The 19067-nt window shown below is 40.9% G+C and overlaps 1 protein-coding gene across 5 annotated transcripts in view; it reads right to left on the bottom strand.

Annotated features, from left to right (window-relative positions):
• The window catches only part of PLXNB2 (plexin B2), a 260188-nt gene that overhangs the window by 52661 nt on the left and 188460 nt on the right, over positions 1 to 19067 (bottom strand). For all 5 annotated transcript variants that reach the window (XM_063323324.1, XM_063323326.1, XM_063323328.1 and 2 more), the window contains 8 exons: positions 18616 to 18716; positions 16449 to 16575; positions 14562 to 14712; positions 12121 to 12235; positions 11302 to 11404; positions 10727 to 10828; positions 5108 to 5200; positions 3844 to 3931 (listed from right to left, as the gene is read on the bottom strand). In XM_063323324.1, the coding sequence (XP_063179394.1) occupies positions 3844 to 3931; positions 5108 to 5200; positions 10727 to 10828; positions 11302 to 11404; positions 12121 to 12235; positions 14562 to 14712; positions 16449 to 16575; positions 18616 to 18716 (880 nt within the window). The remainder of the gene's footprint in view (positions 1 to 3843; positions 3932 to 5107; positions 5201 to 10726; positions 10829 to 11301; positions 11405 to 12120; positions 12236 to 14561; positions 14713 to 16448; positions 16576 to 18615; positions 18717 to 19067) is intronic.

Raw genomic sequence — 19067 nt, 5'->3', positions numbered from 1 at the left:
ATTTAGAGGAAGAGAGCTGCCTTTGTTGGCCGTTTCCAGGGCATTTGGACCTTTGCACAATCATCGCTAAAGCCTGAACCGAAAAGAAAGTTAACATTTAATGAAGTGCTATCCTTTGTTCAAGTTAATACCTCTTCGTTTCTCCACTCTTCTCTGTTTTCTTGCCTTTGTTTTCACTTTTGTCTTGAATTGCCGTCCTGATGTACGCCTTATTCCTTCTGTAGTGGAGTTTAATTCTAGTTTTTCTGAGCCAAGAAATCAGGTCTGACAGTCATGCCCCTCTTACTGATGAACCATGCACGAACTGGCCCAGACACTAACCATGTTTTGGCCCCCATCAATCTCTAGCATGATGCACAGTCACTGAACAAAATTAATTTTCCCAAATAGATGCAAAGCCTGGAGACATAGCTGGGTGGTTCAGCACCAGAAGGAAAGCCTGGGCTTGGAAGAAAACATTTGGAGATGCACTGGAGAGCTAGCCCAGAAGAAAACAGACTGAAAAGATGCCACGTGTTTCTCTAGGGAAAGCATGCAAGTTGCACAGATTACGTGGCGTGTGGGTGCTGTGCTTCCCTGGGAAGGTGAGCCAATTATCATAGAGGGGAACTTCTTACTCCCTCCTTTTCTGCTCCTTCCTTTCATCCCTGCTTCTCTCTATTTTTGCCTGCTCTTTTTTTCTGGCCACATAGCCTTACCCTCTGCCATCGAGGCTCTGGCACTTGTTGAGTCTTCTTGTAAATCAACTTAATTTACCAGAACAGCAGAAAACTATCGAGGTTTCCTCCTGTGCTCTTTCAAGAGTTAAACATGCTCACAGATGGGAGTGGGGGGTACAAGACAGAGACTCAACATCTCCCCTTTCCAGTAGCTGTTTTATGTGCTCATTAAGTCTCAAGAAATGGTACCCTTTGTGACACTGGGTTTTTTTCAAAGGAGTTTCATCCTTAAAGATGCAGGAAGCAAAGCGAAGTAAACAGAGGCGACCAGATGTGGGCAAGAGAGACTATGATAAATCCTTTGAGACTGCATATGGTAAAGGCCATCAAAAATGTCTATTTAAAGAAAGCTTTTATTCTCAGAGAAGCAGGACTCTAGGAAGCACACCAGCAAAAGCACCATCCAGTGACTAACATTTCAATGCACTTGATATCTTCCTAGATAACAGCAGCAGCACTAGTTTTTAAATCCAATTCCAAGAGGCTACCATGTCAGATTCCTACCGAAATGAAAAAGTAAAATGAGAATGCTGGTTTTCCATTATTTTTCAGCAGTGCCATTATTCCCCTACCAGGCATGAACGATATTACAGATGCCCAAAACTTGACTACAGTCTCTCTGCCACTTGCATGAGAGCATACAACCACATAAGGGCAGTTTTTCTCTAAACGATGCATATTGAAAAACCTGGGCGTTCAGTTTCACAGCTCGTCTTTAGTAGAATAACACATTTTTATTCTTTCCCTTACACTGAGGAGTTAATGCAATGATGAAGGCTGGTTTTGACCCTTCTTAAATCTAATCAGAATATCCACTTGATTTCAAGTAGCTTTACCAGCCCAAACTCAGTCGAGACATCATTGGAGGTGTATGCAAAGCCCAGGGACTCTGGCATTTGTAAGAGTGAATCGATGAGAAAGAGCATCCATTTGATTCAACCCCTATCTTGAATTGTCAAGGAATCGATGAGCACAAAGCAGAAGTAGCATCATATACCGAGCACATCAATGCAGAAGTCACTGAGCAACAAATATAACCCAAGCAATATTTTAAACAATCTGCGTGTTAACTACTCGCTCCGTATGTTGGATGTGAACATAATGCTGGGGAAAAGCACCAGACTGACAGCCGCGCTATGCTGCTGTTTGCTTTTATAAGCAGAAGAGACGGTGCAGACAGCGGCAAGGAAAAGTTTCCTCATGTCTACGCTGAAAACTGCTTTCGCAGGAACCAGATTGCTTTCTTAATCCAGCACTCTGAAAGGCTGCTACTGCAGAGGGACTTGAGTGGGCAATATTGTTAAACAAATCTTCCCCTTGCCTTCCTAAACCCTGCATTTCCCACCCACGCCGCCCCATGGCTACCTGATACAGCATGGGAACATGTTTCCTGGATTACTTTGTTACCCTGCCTCGGCTGGTCAGGGATTTTCATCCCATCCTTCAGTAAACAATGTCAGCGCTGCAACGCCTTGACGTCCCTCACATCCAATTGCATAAATGCAACGGAGAAAGCTACGGCCTTAAAGCATTAAACACTCCCCCTGTTCACTGATCAGCTCATTAAATGTACCAGCAGCAAGCCACTCATTAGATTCAGACTCTTATCCATCACCTTGAGATACCAGCTGTGAAATCATTGATAAAAAGGACAAAGGATAAAAGGGATATATGGGATTTCATACTGTTCAGAACCCCTGATGGCTAGAGATGTAAAAACGCTATCGTAACTTAGTATTCACTAAGTGTTATACAAAGAAAGGGTTCTTTCAGTGGCAGGTTCAAAGGTGCTTCTCAGCAGCAACCGTATACCCAAAGCCAATTCTTTTCAAGATGCATGAAAAACATTACGCTCCAGATTTCATATGGCAAGGAAATTTAAACGTAGGAGAGAATTTGGATTTAAAAAATCCTTTTTATAATAAAAAGAGACATTTGTTGATAATTTTTCAGTTCCCCTCTGGCAAGGGTTCTATATTTCAATTTGAATTATAACATTTCTTTAATAATTTAGCTACTTCTTTTTTTCTATGTTTTTCCAAGACTGGGAAGAAAGATGTTGGGAATATTTGGTCAAAATTCTGCAGTTTTAAACACCACATTCCTTTGGAATGGAAATTAGGACGGTGTGAGACTGTAATATAACCTCCCTGTATCATTCATGCCAGGTCCTCTTTTAAGTGCTTTCAACACTGCACACAGAGACATAGGGAAAATCTTCTAAAAACGTACTTCTATGCTGCCAACAAGAAAGGGAAGAAATTTAAATATTGTACGGATGGAAAAATATGGTCTGAAGATTTAATCTGCAAGGGACGTTACTCAGGGGCAGTATTAGTTTTCCTGACACTGACTCATCACAAGTGTGTTGCCTCGCAGCTTTTGCAAGTTTATTCCTTAAAGTTCAGTCCAAAGAAGCGTAAGGTATGTCCCAGCTCCACCACCTGCACCACCGATTTTGATGGAGCTTCCTCACCACAGCTCAGGACCAGGCTCACAGACATAATTGCTTCATTGTTGTACATTGAAAGAAATAAAAATAAAGAAATAAGCAATTCATATTGAAGACCAAGTCTTTGTGCTATAAAACTTAATATACTTTTTGTTGCCATAGAAATAAATGAACAAAGTAATCAGCTGAAAGCACACTGTGTGTTGCTGATTGCCAGCAGATGTAAAGACTGCAGAACCTGTCTGAGCTGAGACCCAGCTGAAAGTTGAGATCTCAGGTGAAGTCCATACGTGTGGCAGTGAGAAGGATCCCCTTTCTGCTATTGGAGGGGGGAAGTTAATTTGGGAAGGGAAATGGTCACTGAAAAAACATAAATCAAACTACTTAAGTACATCTGAACTCTGAAGCTTCGCTATTAAGATCGCCCTTCAGAGCAAAAGCAAACTTGAAAATAATGGTAGCATATTTAAAACAGCCTTTAAAACATACAACACTGATGTTTAATTCATGAGTTTAGTATTAATAACTTTTGATCTGTCAGATTTAATTGTTTCACCTAAACCAGTAAAACCTACAAAGGTAACATTCTAATTCACATGACTCCAAATTATGAAGGAACAGATTTCTGTTTACTGTAATTAACCTCCCTTTAATCCTGTATTTCTTACTTACCCATCAGTTTGCTGTCAATCTTGACCTTATCTGTTCTTGTTCTTATGGATAAGTTAAGTTGTATGGTTTCATTTGCACTATAGGAGAACTGGAAAAGATGACGCAATAGAGAGATTTATACCTTCATCTGGCAAGGTTAATTTCACGTGTTTTCTATGGTACTCAATTATTGGAGCTGTGAAGGTTTTAGAAACTGTCCCAAACCTTATGGTCTTTTTTTCATCTTGGCCAAATACACTTACAGAAAAATGTTTTAATGAACCTAATTCTTCACAATCGGAATTTTCAAGTATCAAGGGACAGCAATATCTGAATACCCGCTTTACATTAATTTAATTTACATTTGATTATAAGTATCCAAGTAGCAAAGGTACTGTTCAGATTCAGTAAGTATAGCTGCTGACCCTGCTGAGTTCTCCCTTCCCACACCATCTGGCCCCATTACTTCTGTGGGCACGGCAGACTCGCACCACACGGAGGGGAAATCTCTTGCATCTTTTGCAGCGCAACCCCCTCGTTATAGCCAAAGCACAAGGTTCACATGCTCCAAGACATGAGCTTCTGCTCAGGTTGAAAGACAGCAGCAATAACAACCGGAGGGAAAGAAAAAGAGCAAAGAAAAATACAATGGCTTTATAAAGCAAATGCTTTGTGCTAGGCTTAAATGCTGCATAAATGCTAATCAGTTCTCAAAACTGCTCTGTTAGTAAGCTTATAAGACATAAAGGTTAAAGTCAGCATAAAATTTGTGATTCCAACTTTAGGCTTGGTAAATAGACTATTTTTTTGAATACCATTTCCTTTCTCTGTAAAATAAACCAGAGTGAAAGAAGCATAGCTAGTCAGTAGTTAAACAACAACATACTGTTGCCATTCCCATTTTTACAGATGTAAAATGGGAAAGATAATGAATCAGAGAGGGAAAGCTCTGAAACTCTCATGTTTTATCCTCACTGATTTCACCAGATTGCATAAAAAGTGAAGAATAAACAAGGAACAGTCCCGAATTCCTCCAGGGACAGTTTACTGAATCCATGGATTGCACAGATAAAGATATCAAGGAGAAGGATTGAGGGCTGAGGGGAGACCCCAGGAGCTCTGAATCAAAGCTGCTGCCTTTGACTGCTACTGCCAAAGGAGAATCTCCACAAGAGGTGACTTTCTTCTCTGAGGAAACCAATATTACCCCTATATTTCTGGACACATGTGGACACTGGAACTATAAGAACTATATTTGGTAGGTGAATCATATTTTTGCATTTACCTCTTTACTCATGAATGAAAATTTTCCTTCATCTGATTCATCAACAAGAGCTTCGAATTCAAATTGTCTGTTTCCAACCACAAATTTTTTATCCTGTGGAAGAGAAAAGTTCAGCTTAAAATTTGTACAGCATCATCAGGCGTAATAAAATATTGCCAGGCAATATCCTGGTCAGCACTGGAAGCAATATGACCGAATGGAGAAGGCTAACCAGTTAAAGTCATCTCCTGAAAACAAAGCAGTGAGACATCGAGCCAGCACAATCTGCTGCTTTGCTGCACCCTTCCAACATTGGTTAAAGGTGGAAGCACTAGAGCAGTACAAATAAAGCAAGAACATATCTAGCACTCCGTTTCAGGGAACAATAAAAAAAAGCCAAGAGATGTGAATCCTGGATGACTTCACACATCAGATGTGTTATTAGCAGAGCTGTGTGAGTTCTGCCCTTTAAGGTTTTCTCTGTAGGGATCCCGGGCAGAGCAGGAATTCAAGAATTATGTGAGAAACTGGAATGAACATCTCTCAGACCTTGCTGGCTTTGTTTCTCCTGCCTCACCATGACTCCAGCTGTGTTTGCACAGGATAATCTTTGATGGCAGCACTAGCTTAAGGGTATTCCTGCCTCCTAGATACCTTCTTCCCCCTCTCATCTCTCGAGGCCCTAAATCCACTCATTCCTGCCTTTAGGCTGCAGCACGTACTGACCTGCGCTGCACTGGCAAAACTCTCAGCTTGGTTGTTCTGTGACTCAGTTGAGGAACTGAGCTGGCTAAAAACCAAACACATCACCCCATGACACTGTTTCTGTGCTGGGTCATTCTTCTGCTCTGCCCCACAGCACAGCTGTGCAAACAGCTTTGCCAGAAGAACCAGAGAAAGAAATAAGTACCAAGGATATTTTCAGGCAGTATTGTTGGTAAATACTTATGAAATCAGAGCCCATTGGGGGACAAGACCACTTTTACCTTTTTAGAATCACAGAACACCCTGGGTTGGAAGGAACCTTCACAGATCACCTAGTCCAACTCCGCTGCCATGGGCAGGGACACCTCCCACTAGACCAGGTTGCTCAAAGCCCCATCCAGCCTGGCCTTGAACACTTCCAGGGATGGGGCATCCACAACTTCTCTGGGTAACCTATTCCAGTGTCTCGCCATCCTCACAGTAAAGAATTTCTTTCTTATACCCAATCTAAATCCCCCCTCTTTCAGTTTAAAACCACTGTCTCTTGGCCTGTCATTACAGGCCCTGATAAAAAGTCTCTCTCTGTCTTTCTGATAAGCCCCCTTTATATATTGAAAGACCTCAAAGAGGTGTTCCCGGAGCCTTCTCTTCTCCAGGCAGAATAACCCTGGCTCTCTCAGCCTGTCCTTATAGGAGAGTGCTCCAGCCCTCTGATCATTTTTGTGGCCCTCTGGACCCACTCCAACAAGTCCATATCTTTCCTGTGCTGTCAGCTCCAGAGCTGGATGCAATATTCCAGGTGGGGTCTCACCAGAGCAGAGTAGAGGGGCAGAAACACCTCCCTCAACCTGCTGGCCATGCTTCTTTTGATGCAGCCCCAGATACGAGTGGCCTTCTGGGCTGCAAGCACACATTGCTGGCTCATATCTAATTTTTCATCCACCAGTATCCCCAAGTCCTGCTCGGCAGGGCTACTCTCAATCCATTCACCCCCCAACCTGTCTTGATATTGGGGATTGCCCCGACCCAGGTACAGGACCTTGAACTTGGCCTTGTTCAACTTCTTGAGAACTTCACTTTGATGCCTTCTGTGGATGTAAGGAACTAGTCCCTGCTTTTGTCCAGAACGGCTTGGATCTTGGAGTACATGGCAAAAAAATAATGGTTACTTGATTCCACTTTCCTGCTCCAAGGGTTAGTAAGTTGTCTCCTGCTGTCATCTAAGCCTCGTGTATGAGGATCTTTTCCTATTTATTTGTAGCTACTTCTTCAATGCTGGAATCACTGGTAACTCATGGGCCACTAGGTTTTATTTAATTAGTGCAGTGGAAACCTTTCCTATTGCACCTTCACTGTGACAGGTTGGGTAGCAGACACAAGAGCCCACCAAGGCTTGGGGCTGAAGAGGAGCACACACTTTAACCAGGTAAAAGGCCTGACTCCAGTCTCTGGGAGGTCTAGGGGAACAGACCTTTTACTTCTTCGTTACCGACTGAGCTCTGGAAAGCCTTTTCTGAAAGGTTAATAGCCCATTGTGCTTTACAGAAAACATCTACATACTCCAAGTTTTAAAGCACCTTACAAATCTCTTTTTTGAGGAACGCTGCCTTGCTTTGCCTACCCTACATTTCAATATATCATGTATTTTTCAAAAGCATTCAAATTCTGCTGCTGCTGCGTGAGGCTTTCCCACACGCTTAACAGAAGGCACTGGGAGAGGAGGGGATTTTCGGTGTGCATGACAGCTGCCACCTGAAGTCAGGAGCTGCTATACCAGGCTCTCGAGCAGAAGGCTACAGAGCTCACATTCAACAGTCTGGGTGCAAGAGGAGACACGTAGCAAACACTGAGAAGTGGGTTACACATCGGACACACAGGACAAAGACAAATTCAAATGGGAAATTACTTTTAACGAAAATCTTTGGAGGGCTAATGGGCTTATCTTGATGCTGGTACATCTGTCTCTTCTACTGTGCCGATCTCTCAAGGACTCAGCTGGAGAATGCCTCTCAGAAGTCGCATGCAATATGACTGATCAGTACTAAACTCCCCTCTCACCCGCTTGTCCTGGATGAGGCTATTCCCAAGAGAACGATGACAGCTTGGATTTACTTAACCTTCCTACTGAAATTCTTTCAGAGGAAGGAGGGAAAGAAAAACAGCCAACAGTTTCTCCTCTTTTAGTCTATTTCCCTCCAGCAGAAGCCTTCATGAGGAGATTTATTCATTGTGCTGTAAGTGTTCACAAGTTAAGAGGTGCATACAAAAAGTGTGAGCTTATTCTTCCACCCTCAGTTCTGCAATAGCAGTTTTGGAAGCCGTACACATCTCTTACTCACTGGGTAAGCCCAAATCTTCACTGCTAATCTCCACCTGGAAACAGAGATGCTTATATGCATAATATTGGCTAGTGCACTTAATCACCCATGATTGTGCATCACCCCTTAAAGCAAAGCACTGATTAATCCAAGATAATAGAGCTAGTAGTTCAAAGTGAACAACAGAACATTCTTGCTTATCAACTTTTTCTAAGCAAGAATTTAGGCAACGAAAATAGGAGGAAAATGGATATATACCAATGTTCTAATCAATAAAGACCTTAAATGCGCTTACATCTGCGTGACTGCTACCTCCAAACACTCTGTAATGCCCAGCATATCTTGTGGCAAAGCGGTCCCACATGAGAAGCCACATGCTATTTTGCCCTTGGGCTGTGGGCCAACCCCTACAAAATATCCATCCATGGCTTCTCCTGAGCTACCCTCCCCTCCATGAGATGTTTACCAAAGGCTGAGGGTAAGTTATGCCCTTGCTCAAATGAACTTTCAGTAACCAAAGTTATTGCTTCAGATAGCATGACCCCACAGGCACAGGTGCCTGTGCAATTACAACTATTTCATGCCTTATTTGTCTGTTTTCACATGTTCTCAGAGGTCTGTGTATACAGCTGCAGTCACCCCGTGTGCCTATTTAAGTTCTGGCACTGAAGGCATTATTATTCTGGCTTAAAAATGCACCTCTGTACCAGGATATATGGGGCTGCTCCCATGACAGAGATGACGTTCCCACATGGCTCTCACCTAAGAAAAATTATTCTGACATCATTTCACACTCATTGCTCTCCAGCATCTTTCTAGCCTAGGGCCTATGCATTCATCTCGCTTCTTACAGAGACTTGAATTCCACGTAAGCCTTCCCAGTTCCAAGTTAAATAAATGCATACTAGGTCTGGTCTGAAGGCAAGCTGTTAAACACTGCTACCCATGACAAAGCATCCAACCCACAGGATGTGTCTGCCTTCGTAAAATAGAATTGATACCTCACAGAAAAAAAAAAAAAAGTGCAGGAGCATTTTTGTTCCCTTTTGTCTACTAGTAGTTCATAAAGATTAAAGTTCTCATTCACAGAATGCTAAACTAGATGAAGGAGTTTTTCGGTTCCTGCTGCTATTTCTCCTCCTTGGAGGAAAAGGGTCCTCTAGAAGTCAAATTCAGCACATCTACATTATGCATCTGCCCTGAACTTGTTCTCAAGAGAGAATAGGCTCTTTCACTTATATCAAAGAAGCAGGGAAAGATTTTCCTCTTGTGCAGAAAAACAGCTCTTCACAATGCTAAACAAACAAATGTGAGTAAATTCTCTGGAACACTTTTCCTTTTTTAGCAAAGGGAGCTGTGGCCTTTAGGTCTAGTGTTGTGTCCCACATCTTGCACACAGCCAGCCATCCTACCAGGGACCTGTCCTGGCATCTCAGAGAACAGATCAAATTCACCAAATTGCTTTTTTTTTATTTACATATATTTTAAAGCCCTCAAGTGAAAATGTTAATTTTTGAACTTCTGTTTGTATAGCGCTGTCTTGATATATGTGCATTGTAGTGATACACCGCAGGGTCTTCGTATGATTGTAGTGCTTGTGGGTTGCTTTTTACCTTCTCTGAATACCCTTCTTACACTGCTGCTCTCCAGACCTGCTTACCCTTTCCCATCCCTTGGCAGGCACAGCAGAGCTGATAGAAGGACTTTTGTAAGCTACACAGTACTTCAATTTGGCAAAGGGGAAAAAAAACAACTCAAAACCCAAGACCCTTCTTTCCCTTGATAGGTGGCTGGTAGACAAAGCAATCAATGCAATCTCCAGCGTATCTATCATTAATTTGCATTTACACAAAACAGCACAGAATCAAACAATAGAAACTAAGAACAAGACTAAGAACTAAGAAGTGGTTTTTAAGCTTCGTTTTTATCAAACTAACAACAACATTTTATGCATTATCTAGGTTATAAAGCAATTAAAAGCTTGGAGTCAAACTCTGGCTTCTTAGAAGCTTTGTAATTTACTTTCTGGAAGCAAGTACTGAGAAAGAGAAGCCTTTGCTAGAGCTGAGAACATACCTGATCTTCTGGTTTGATGGTCACACACACACACAAAGCCCCCCCCAAAAGATTGTTTCATCCAAAATAAGAAACATTTAATTTCTGAGTGCATTTTTTTGTTTGAAAAGTGAAAACTGAAGTAAGCACACAAGTGATGTCATTCTAAACCAAAAAAGAGTATTTAATTAGAAAAAAGATATGAAACATTCACAATTCCTCTCATTTCATTAGAAAAAAGATATGAAACATTCACAATTCTCCTCTCATTTCATTAGATGAAAAATAATTGTCAAGTGTTTCAGTAGGTCCAACTTACATTCTTGAAAAAAGATCCATATCTAGTAGCTAAGATATCCTGTCCAGCTCTGATTCCGTCTTGGTGATGACTCTACCACAGCAACCAATACTATATCAAACTTGAATGTGTAGCTTTCTGCCTTCTTTAAATACAGTTACGAGCAGGTTCTCCAAGGAACACAAACTAATGCTTCAGTTTAGGGATATGGCCGCAGTTTAAGTGGAATTCAAATGACAGCTAGCTTTGAATTAATATTCTTACCCGATAATAAGCTAGATGTCTTCCCTCAAAATACACCATTGTTCGGTACTCCATAGGTATTATTGGAGGGTTAGGGTTTAGAAACTGCGGGCATTCTTCTTCCTAGGGAGAGAAACATTTTATACGTTATTCCAAGTAAAAAGTCTTATCACAACAAGCTCCGATGTCCTTCGGACAATGGAATGATTGTTCTGAAGAACTTCATGCTTAAAATACAGTGACAGATTTGATTACACCCTTTCAAATTAGACATGCTAAAAATGACTGCAGCATATGTCAAAGCTGTGGGTGATTATCTTTCCCAGCCTTGAAATCTCGTTCCTCCCATTGAAGCAAAATAGTAAAAGGAACAAAAATATCCTTTCAGGAGTTATTCAGTCTCACTGCCCCTCCTCAATCACACCCTTAAATTCCCACCCCCGCACTGTCACTAAAAAAAAAAATTCTTACACTTCTGGAGTTAACTTTAGCATCATTTTTAAATCCCTCATTCAACCAACTGATATGAGAGCAAAAGCAAATAAAATATTGAAGTGTTCTAATAAAAAACTAATAATCTTATTTTTAAACATTACCATATTTTGTTTAATCACATCCTGTACTGAAGAGGACTCTTCACAGATATGTCTCTTCCAGTCCCACTGGCAATTCCATCTATTGCTTGCACAAGAATAGCACCTACAAATATAACATGATAGTCATGACAAACTGTCAGGCTTTTTCCACCATTGACCAAAAAAGAAAATGAAATTCCATCTTTATTCATTGAGGGTAGATCAATCTGTTACAGCGTCCTTACTACATTAAGCTGAAAAGTTCATAGCAAGAACAGTTCAAGAACCCCCCCAAGCTATTTTCTCGCTTAAATATCCGAACAAGGATTGGAAATCCACAGCACCTTGTGCAAACTTTGAGATCAAGTCTGAGAGGACTGGAAATGATCTCGATCAACCTTCCTACATAAGATGGAACAAAGTGGGGTTTGCGTTGGCTGTGCCTGCCTTGGGGCAGCAACGTCTTGAGCAGAGCAGGTGATGGGACCAGAGTCAGCTCTGATCATCCTAGTTGAACGCACTGCAACCCAAAGCACAAATCTAATGTTTGAGGGAACAAGTAGGTAAGCAGATGCCGACAGAGCTCACCTGCAATGGCAATCCCATGAACTGGCCTTTAATTATACGTGCCATGAATATTCCCATTCCACGTGGTTTATGTTACCTTCTGCCCTTCAACCATTTTTCAACTTCATTAAAATGTAAGAAAAAGAATTTGGACACTGGCAAATTGAGTGCCAAAGGCTTAATTATGAAATGATTGAGTAACTCAGCTGCCAGTTACCTGAAACACCACGCTACAGGATCTAAACACCTAAGTTAAGAAGCTGAAATACTTACGGCTGATTTTCAAAAAGATTCATTGCTTCTTCACAGTCGTAAAAAGGGTAAGTATGAGACGCAAAAAATATCTTGTTATTTCCAAAGGTTAACTGAAGTGGAACTGAAACATGATCTATCACAAAAGAAAAAAAATATTATCTAAGTGGTTGTTGAATTCTTTAGCTCTTGAGCTGAATGATACAACGATAATGCTTTTATTATTTTACAGGACACAAGCAAATATTTAACTATACTGTTGACACTCTGGATCTCATGACCTGTTATACTTCAGATCTATAAGCTCTGCTTTGTCTTTTTAAGCTTTGCAAATTTTTCCACACATGGTTGTCAGAAGAAAAGCGGACATGGGATAAAGGGAAGAAGGAAAATTATAGAATAGCTTTGTTTTACAGAAGTGTTTCTCAGCAGTGCTATCATCATGCTAGAATTTTAAAGAGTCTAGAAGAACAAGAAAAACTGAATAAGGACATAATTGAACACAGACGAAAACTGGCATGAGAACAGTCGTTTTAAATAAAACATTTTCTTAAATATGGATATGTCTGCATGTAAAATTACTTGTTTCATTTGTGGATTAAAACTGTCATCGTCATGTGAATTAAAGCAAGTGATCTTTGTGGTTAATGCCCAACAGTGCCTGCAACGCTCAGTTACCACAGGCACTTCTGATCTTCAGTTTGCTGTACATGATTTCTCCACAAATGTACTTCTTGTCTGGATCATTATTGAACTAAGAGTGGAAAATCTGTCTTCAGAAACTGTTGCTTTCCTCAGCGAAGCTGTTTGAAATACCTTTTGCAGAAATCATTAAGCCCTTGTCGCAAGCTATTTCACAAGCTATTGGGCAATTTCAAACTCTGCTTTCCTTGAACAGGTTCTCTGAAGAAGCTGCTTGGCTGGAAGTCACCTCTGCCTGCACTGGGTCCCCTTGAATATTTCAGACCGGTAAGAATGCCAAGGGATTTCCTAACAACGGGACTGCGAAAAAGCATCCTTCCTCTCTAGAAATGTCTTATTCCCTTTGGAACCAAACACAACTAAAGTAACCCAGACTTTTCCAAACTCAATAGGGTTTCTTAACAGTAAGTGGATGGCTCAGGACCTTTTGTCACATGCTGCCAGTAACCACTGGCCGTGGTAACAACCGTCTGCCTCCTGCTGAAGTGTCTGCCAGGCTTCTGAGCACCTTTATATTACTTCTGAACATCCTTTCAGATGGATCCCTGTGTGACAAACTCAGAGGGCTGTATTATTTCCAGGTGACTTGGTTACTCGAATGCCATCTCTGAGAGGCTTCTAGTCTCACGTTTTATGCTGAAAGACATCAAGCTGTCATATTTATCAACCCAGCCGCTTTATGTCCTGCTTTACAAAATATTTAGGGAATATGAATTGGCCCTAAATAAGGAACTGCCGCTTTAACACAGCATAATCTGATACTGTGACACACCCCAGCTAGTTTAAAACTTGAGTGAGATTTTAATATCATTACTCTTCCTGCAACTGAAACTGGATTTTGATCTGTTTCAGTCTTAAGAGAATTGAAATGTATCTTAAAAAGTGCTTCCAAGTACTGCTCTGACAGTTCATGACTGCTGTGATACATACAAAGGGGATATCCTCAAGGGTACCTCTGCAAGCTGCAAGAACGCCCTTTTTTGTGTTCCGTTTTGTGTTTTTTTCTATTTGTTTTTTTAAACTTGATACATAATAATCAGTGCTGTGTAATCAGTTTTATTCCATGTGTTTATGCATCAAGATGTATGAACTTAAAGCATGAACAAAACACTATCTAGGAAACAGGACAAGAATTATGGCTGGCAACAAACCTTAAGCATATAATCAGTGGTTCAGAACAATGATACAGCCTTTAATTATACGATCACATATTTTTCCACTGGACTTACTGCTGCAGAAGCTGGAGGGCACATTGCAGAAGAGGCAGAAGGCTTTATGAGAGAAAGAACAGCCTTGTGACATGGACCAGAAAACAAGCCACTGAACTACAGCTGACTAGAGGAAAGCTAAGACATCAGAGATGAAGAACTTCACATCTGAAGCTCATGTGTGGCTCTTCTGGTCCCACAACTCGGAATGATTAGGGTAAGATTAGAGAAGCTGGGCTTTGTTTGTCTGGGACACAGAGTAACACCGCTCTGGCTCTGTGCCTATGGCTCTGCCAAGCTCCTGTTTCAGGTTCCTGGTAGAAACACTTGGAATGCTTGTAAATACAGCAATGGAAAAAGTTTGAGCAAACCTTTTTTTTTTTTTTCCCCCCAAATGTTTGAATGGACAAAGTTCAGCAATAGACTATTTGGGGAAAGGGACTGGAAGAGGAAAATAACCTTGTATGGAGCTCATATAAGGGCATCACATTAGAAGCAGCAGGCTATGTTCTTTCCTCTTATTATATGTGGAGGGCAGCAATATTTCTTTACCTTGACCTTTTGGTGTTGGAGGTATTATATCGGGCGGATCACAGATAATAACCCCTTCTCTTAATTGAGCGTCATGGATTGTTTCACCAAACGTACACAAAACCTTGTCACTGTCAGTCAGAGTTGGCAACGGACTTACAGTCAGTTCCACCTGGAAACAAAATTTAAAAAGGGTAAAATATTTGAAAGAAGCAAAACAAGACCCAGTAAGATTTATTTATGGCCAGAGAATTTCAACTGCTCTTTTTTTTTGGCAAACTATGATATAGTATCACAGAAGATGGTTCTCCATTTTTATTTCATCCCGTCTCCTAATCTTTTCTTCTTATACCTCTACCAATTTTTCCAGGCTGGGTATATATTGAATTAGACTGGTACAAAAACCTCTTGTCCTGTCAATGCATTAGATCAGAACGACAATGTCTGTACAGGCACACCCAAAGCCTTTTATTCTTGTTCTCAGCATCCAGTTTAGCAACAATAAACAGAGTGGTTAACACTTAAATCCCGAAAACTTAATTAAATTTACACTAACCATAGGTGTTACTAGTGAATAATGAAACCAAGGCTGGATGGGCTGGAAAAGCTGGAGTTTGAAAGGGCTGAACAGAAAAGCGGCTTCCTCAAGACTCAATGTACATGCAAGAAACCCACTGAGATCTATCATTACTGATGAAAAAGGATTTCTGAAAGAGCGATGGTGAGATCTTAACCTCCTTGAGGAAATTATCAATATAGAGTGCATGTGAGAAACTAAAAGCAAAATAAAATGGGAAAACTTAGCAAGGAAAAAGGGAAAAATTGAAATGAAATTTTGGATGCTGTCCTTGATTTAATCTTCAGGTGTGTTAATTATACAGTTTAACTTTTTCCATTTTGTATTGCCAGTAGAAATAACAATCATCCCTTTTACACTGAAACTGGTCATTATGTTATGAGCTGCAATGTTTTTTGGGGAGTAAAGGAATCATGAGGAGACAGTGGCATTAGCGATGGTACAGGCAGCACGTAAATGTTCATTTGAAGTTGGGTTTGGGTTTGGTTTTTAGGTATTTTGGCCTCAGATGCTGATGTGAGATATCAGATACTTGTCAACACAAGTTAACAAGATCTGAACTAAGAGAAGGTGTGGATTTTAAGTGGACTAGTTACACTCTACTAACATTTTTATTCAACATAGAAATGGCCTTAACACAATGCTGTTTACATCATTTAGGATTGGAATTAAACTGACTCAAATTAAAGTCTCTTTTTTTCTGATTAAGGGACTTTAAAAGCCACTTTACTGATTTTACTTGCTGAGCACCCCCAGGAAGCCCTCAGTCTGCACTGGCACGTTCCATTTGGAATAAGAGCAAGCTACGACACCCTGGTCACAGTCTGAATACTCAGTTTTGTTGCCACAGAGACATTTTGCACGCTGAATTTACCTTCTGCATGTACCCAGACTTCGCTGTGTAGGCAAATCCACCGCTGATTTTAAAGCAACAGCTTATGGCTTCACTGCTTATTTAAGTTTATGCTCAAGTAAGCTGAAAGGGCAACATGAAATCTCCCCTATCAGTTACTTTTTATGGGTTATACAACATTGTGCAACACTTTCATAATATTCAGATAAGTGTACGTGCTATATCATCCATACCAGTGCATCATCTTTGGTTTACGGAGAAGGTCAAAAAGAGCATTTCTTAGAAGAAAATATAAACTGCAACCTCTGAAAACAGTAGGCAAGAAAGAGCACTGTGACAAACACCAGAGAAAGAGATACCCAAAACATTATCCTATTCCTCGTCACCACTGCGCATAAAGAAATGCAGATATTCATCTTCCTGGTGGTCACACCAATGTGCTTTAAGAACATGAAGGGAAAGCGCTTTCTTGTCATACCTTTGTGGGGGCTCTGCGACTCATGTTTAGAGGGTCTGCGCTAACGATGGTCATGCACGTGCCACTTGGACTCCACAGCCAGTGGTTCTCCTTATCAGCTGTTCCACAGTCTGCCTTCTTTGTGCACCTGACAAAACAGGAACAAAAAGTCAGAGCATGGCAATATTATAGCTGGACTCTGCTTTCTCTGAACAACTGAACAATTTCAGGCTTAGAGACTGAAATTACAACACAAGCTGACTAGGAATTTGCTTTAATATTGACTATTCAGGTTGTTAATAGAGAATTTTTAAGACAATAAGTGGATGAATAAGTATTGACGGTTTGACATGTCAAAAGCAAGTGGGGAAACATATACATATAATATTTTGGACCCCATTTCGGACTAGACGACCCAAACTCACAGAGAGGCAGTAATATTTAGCACAGGAGCCATCAGGCAACGGAGCCACTGCTGATCATCTGAAACCAGGCTGATTAATCTTAATTGTAAAATATAACAAACTCCTGAATGAGTGGGCACACTCTAGTTTTTCTGCAGGTCAAGTGGCAGACAGCTACGTGTTGCCAGTAAAAAGACACCTGATGCATGAGAGTACAAACGCAGCAGAGTATTGCTGGGGCTACACAGGCTTGTGGAGAGCTCCTGTGAAACCACAGCACGAGAAATGTCACTTTTGCAGTGAATGTTTTCATAAATTCCAGCCGTTATTTAAGATCTCTCTCTGACAGAGCTCCGTTACCACTATGGGAAGACAGCAGCAGTTGTGCAGTCTCACCAAAAATACTGGGAGATTTTCCCAGCTCGTGGACAAGAAGCACAGAAAGAAGAGATGCTGCAGTGCAGAAGAACTGCACAGTTCTGTCAGCCCTACCCTTAAAGATATAATTTACACACAGAGTCTACATTCATATAACATATCCCTAAATACACTATTAATTGCTGTGTGTGATCATGAGACAGAACTTGCTGCAGATGGGAAAAACATTAGAAATTAAAAACTTTTTTTTCCTCATTGGAAATAAATACTAGCAAATGCAAAAATTCATGTTTTCCTGTTCTCAGAGACCATTAATACTTTGAGATATTGAGGTCAGTGGTCATATCAGAAACCTGAAGGGAAATCTAAGGAAAATTGCCTTTTGTATGATATATGACATGGCCTTCAACTCCCAGAAGCCCACGAGGAGTCTGAGGTGTATATTCCAAATCTCAGGTTTCATCCACAGCAACTGAAACCCAGGCTGGAAGAGTTACAGTATATTACATAAAGCTGCACGCACCGCATAAGTTTCTCTGCAGTGCTCCATATTCTGCTACACATCAGGCTGATAGGTAACTTAATGTGATAGTTCACATTTTCAGACAGGAAGCTGGAAACCTGAAATTCATCTGCATACTATAATTAAATAGCCCCTTTGTTCCAACAGCAAGTACTTAGAATCACGGATTCCCAGCCGCTCATGCCACGGGGTTAATTAACTTCGTAGTCAAAAAGAGAGCTGCAGAACCGCTCTTCCCTATTGCCACTCCAATCAACGAAGACTGCAAAGAAGAGACATTCCAGAGCTGTTCAGTGCTGTCCCGGTTTACATGTGTTTGAATATTAATTCAGTTAACCTCTGCAGCTCGTCAGCCAAATGCCGCTTTCTGCTCTCCTAGCAGTTAGGTGAGGGTTCAGTGTAGCTACATGTCTTGATAGATGACGTTTACATAAAAACGGTGTTTGAGCTATATACTTTATTTCAGACATGAACAGTTTTTTTTCCTTTTTGCAGTTTTACACTTTCCTGCTCTACTTAAAATTTATGCTATATTTTCTGAATATTAAATAGGGAGCACTCTTTTAATTTCTGGGGAGAACATTTGACTGCACAGATCAGAGGATGATAGAACATGCAGTCAGATGTATTACTGATTTTCAGTACCGGCACAAAAGCATATACTTTCCCAGACTAATTGAATCTGCAGAAGTCAATGGGGACTTATATGTGTGCACAGAAGATTGATATCAATGTCTATGTGATAAATTCCATCACTATCAATCAGGAGTGTAAGGCTGAGTATAAAAAGTTGGGGTCATTACACCGAGCAGTAACCCAAGGCAAGTGTCAAAATTTGAGCTATTCCACTGCTTGCACCCAAAAAAGCAGCAGCAGCACTCACCTGCCCTCTCTCACACACCAGCCACAGTACGGATCCCTCGCTTGAGTACACTTCTCACAGTCTGAATATTTGTGGCAGTCCTGCACAGGTAGCCGATACACCTGCAGAACCAAAAGTAAAGCAAACCGTAAGGGATCTGAAGAACGCGCAAGGAGACGGAAACGTTGTTGTGCAGCGCTGTTGCCTGTGGCAGCAGAATACTTGACCCTGTGTTATTATGATCAGAGCTCAGCTTGATTTTAAGAAAATCCATACAAAACCAGAGTCTGGCTACGTCCCCATTAACCAAGTCCAAATTCACACACTTCTTCTGCTTTTATTTTTCACTACAATATTCCCTAATCTCTCTCCAAAGTAATGTAGGACATTGTTATAATCCAGAATCATGAGCAAGTCTTACAAAAATCGAGCTTTTAATTTCCTCCAGTTATGTTACTTCTAGAAACCCATAT

This window comes from Chroicocephalus ridibundus, chromosome 1 (assembly GCF_963924245.1).
Source record: "Chroicocephalus ridibundus chromosome 1, bChrRid1.1, whole genome shotgun sequence".
NCBI classification, from domain to species: Eukaryota; Metazoa; Chordata; class Aves; order Charadriiformes; family Laridae; genus Chroicocephalus; species Chroicocephalus ridibundus.
This window is presented reverse-complemented; position numbering and strand designations above follow the sequence as displayed.